This window comes from Eutrigla gurnardus (genome assembly GCF_963514095.1).
Source record: "Eutrigla gurnardus genome assembly, chromosome: 12".
NCBI classification, from domain to species: domain Eukaryota; kingdom Metazoa; phylum Chordata; class Actinopteri; order Perciformes; family Triglidae; genus Eutrigla; species Eutrigla gurnardus.
Genome location: NC_139926.1, coordinates 18966092 through 18968842, shown reverse-complemented (window position 1 = coordinate 18968842; position 2751 = coordinate 18966092). Strand labels below are relative to the sequence as shown.

The following is a 2751-nucleotide window of genomic DNA, read 5'->3' as shown; positions in this document are numbered from 1 at the left end:
TTTGAGATGAGCTTCTGTGATTCCAGGCTTTAGTCATATACAATATTGGTGTTGGATGTTGCTCAGAGTTTAGCCTTGTGTTAACCATGGCAGTGAGCACACAGCTGTGGCTAAGCCTGAGCCTGATCCTTTTTTGAAATACTTTGCCGTGTTGGCAGTTGTTGCAAATGCTGAAACAGCAACTTTTCCTCCAGGATATTCTGCTGTTAAACCATCTGAAGGGACGTGCACATCATTACCAGCCAACAGGAACGTCTCCCGTCACAGGCTAGATTTCCTAAAGCCTGAACACTATAATGAGTTCTGTTTGTTACAATACAGTCACATCAGACAGGCCACAGAGCAGTTTACTTTTCTGCAATTAAATCAACAAAAGTGACTCATTGTATCGAGATAATTTATTTAAAAAAAATGTTGATACAAACTAGACACTGGATTTCACAATGGATGCAAAATGCTTTGTAAATCTTTTGGATGAACTCAGTCTACATCAGTTTCATTACAGTAACTGCAAAGTCAATTTATACACAATTCAGAATAAATACTTCAAAAATATTCCTAGATTAGTCCATATTCATTTTTTTTCCTGAATTATTAAAAGGTGATACATGATCAAACCGTCATTTCCTTCATCTATGTCATTGTGGCTGTTTAGCGTTATGGATTATTATCCAGTTTGAAGAAAAAAAATACAATAACAAGCTACACTAATATTTAAAAACCCTGAACATCTTGTGAAACAGCACTGAGGCCAGACATCGGTGGAATGGAGTTCAGTGTGAAAAAAAATACACCTAGTGGTTTGACTACATCCCTTCTAAAATCCTGTGTTCAGCATAATCAGCATAATTTGGCTCGTTATAAAAAGGGACGCCAGAGGAAAAACTGGATATTTGTAGTGCTGCCTCATAACATGTTCACAATGCCTTTTAGATACTGTCCATCAGGCCACAAACAGTGGGTCTACAGCATTTGTGTTCAAATCAATCCGTCCATTTAAGTCACAAACATTTTAAACAAAAATCACCCCTTTCTCCCAACAGGAGGCGCTCTGATCAAAACCAACACAGAAACAGAATATCAACAACCCATCATTTCCATGAATGGCATTTGGGAAAACAAAAGTTGTGTTACTTGTTTTATCCTAGAAGGTGTGTAGGATACGAGGAGAGTTGCTGATCATCTATGGTAAGGGCACTTCAGGTTGTTGAAAGCAACAAGGAAGCTTATGACTTTGAAAGCAGGATCCTCGGAGCACGACCCCTTCCTGTCAGCTCTCAGGTCGGAACGGGAGCAGGGCGGTGGCCTTGGCACACAGGGTAATGGGTTTTCATCCCTTTTTGGGATGGAATTGGTGGGATAAGGGTGATGGGGAGAGTACAAATACTGGGCAATAACATTTGGTAGGAGGGGAGTGACCTGTCCTTCAGAGGTCTGTGTGAATCGGGGTCAGGGCCATGTCACATGCTGGATCTTTTTCTTCAATTCTGGAGACTTGGTTGCACCCTGAAGAGATGGAAGATGAAGCATCAACAACAGGTATTGAAAAAAGTGGTCCCATAAATAATCAATGTTACTGATGCATGTTTTTCATGCTTTTTCTTCTATTTTAGTGGTTAAGTTTTCACCTCCATCCACACAGTGTTTGTAGTTGTCCTTTCAATATATTGCACATCAATGACTGAGATGACACAGCAAAAAGTTCCTACCGAGTTGTTTGCTTCCCGTTTGAGGTTCGGTGCGTCAGTGCTGTGATGAACGCATGAGGAAGATGTGTTTCCAGACAGGCTGCGGATGGGGTTGGACAGGTTTGCAGCAGGTGGAGGTTTTAACCTGTCGGTGATTCCCGGCGACACGGTGGTTCCCTCTGGTTTCTTTACTTTAAGTGGGCCGAAGTGAGACGAACTTCCATCGAACACAATCGGAGGCCTTTTCCTATTGTGGTTGTTATTGGAACTGGAAATCACCAAACAAAAGTTTTATTTAAGTTTTTATTTTCTCTTATCAGTTATTCAATGCTGGTTGACCAAATGATGTGTAGCAGGCATAACGTACTAAAGTACTCTCTTCTCTAGTCTTTTTGAGTAAAAGTATAGAAGTTTTAGCATAAAAAAATTAACTTGGAAGTACCAAAAGTAGTATTGTTTATGCAGAATGGTCCATTTCAGAATATTATATATTGGATTCACATTATTGCATTGCTGACTGTATGTTGCTCAGTAGTTTGTGAATTCTTCCCCCTCAGAACAGTTTTATTTTAGATTTTAATAATATCCGATGACTTAAATCTCCCTGAACCTTCTGTTGACCGATGACACGCAGTGACGTTACTCCGGTGTAGCAGGCGTTACCTGTCTGACCCGCGGCCGGCCGGGGTCTGCCTCCCCCGGGTCTTCTCCATCCTCTTTCCCCAGCGGCTGGCGGGTAAAGTCCTCTGCGGCCGCGGGATGACATGCAGGAGGTAAAGCTCCGTGAGCCGGTCCCGACTGTCGCGGTCTCCGGTGCTGACGCGTTTCTGGTTCGGACACACAGATGAACCGTTAGCAAACATTAAACCGATGTCCGCCGGAGAAACAAACCAAGACACAGAAACACGGTTCCTTTCTAAACGTTAACTCACCCCGTTTAAGATTAACTGCATGAACTCTCGAGACAACAACTCGGGGTGCAGGAGTAAGTCCACATCCAAGGAAGAGCCAGCCTTTCCATCTTGTCCCGCGGAAGTCGCCATATTGGATGCCTATCTTGTCC

General features: G+C 42.6%; 1 protein-coding gene across 1 annotated transcript; it reads right to left on the bottom strand.

Annotated features, from left to right (window-relative positions):
* Positions 1-409: 409 nt before the first annotated feature.
* On the bottom strand, positions 410-2751 carry cUnh2orf49 (chromosome Un C2orf49 homolog). Its single transcript, XM_084023164.1, has 4 exons — positions 2621-2751; positions 2352-2515; positions 1710-1956; positions 410-1506 (listed from the first exon to the last, which is right to left on the bottom strand). The coding sequence occupies exons 1-4, from the start codon at positions 2729-2731 to the stop codon at positions 1450-1452; spliced, it is 579 nt and encodes a 192-aa protein (XP_083879290.1). The 5' UTR covers positions 2732-2751; the 3' UTR covers positions 410-1449.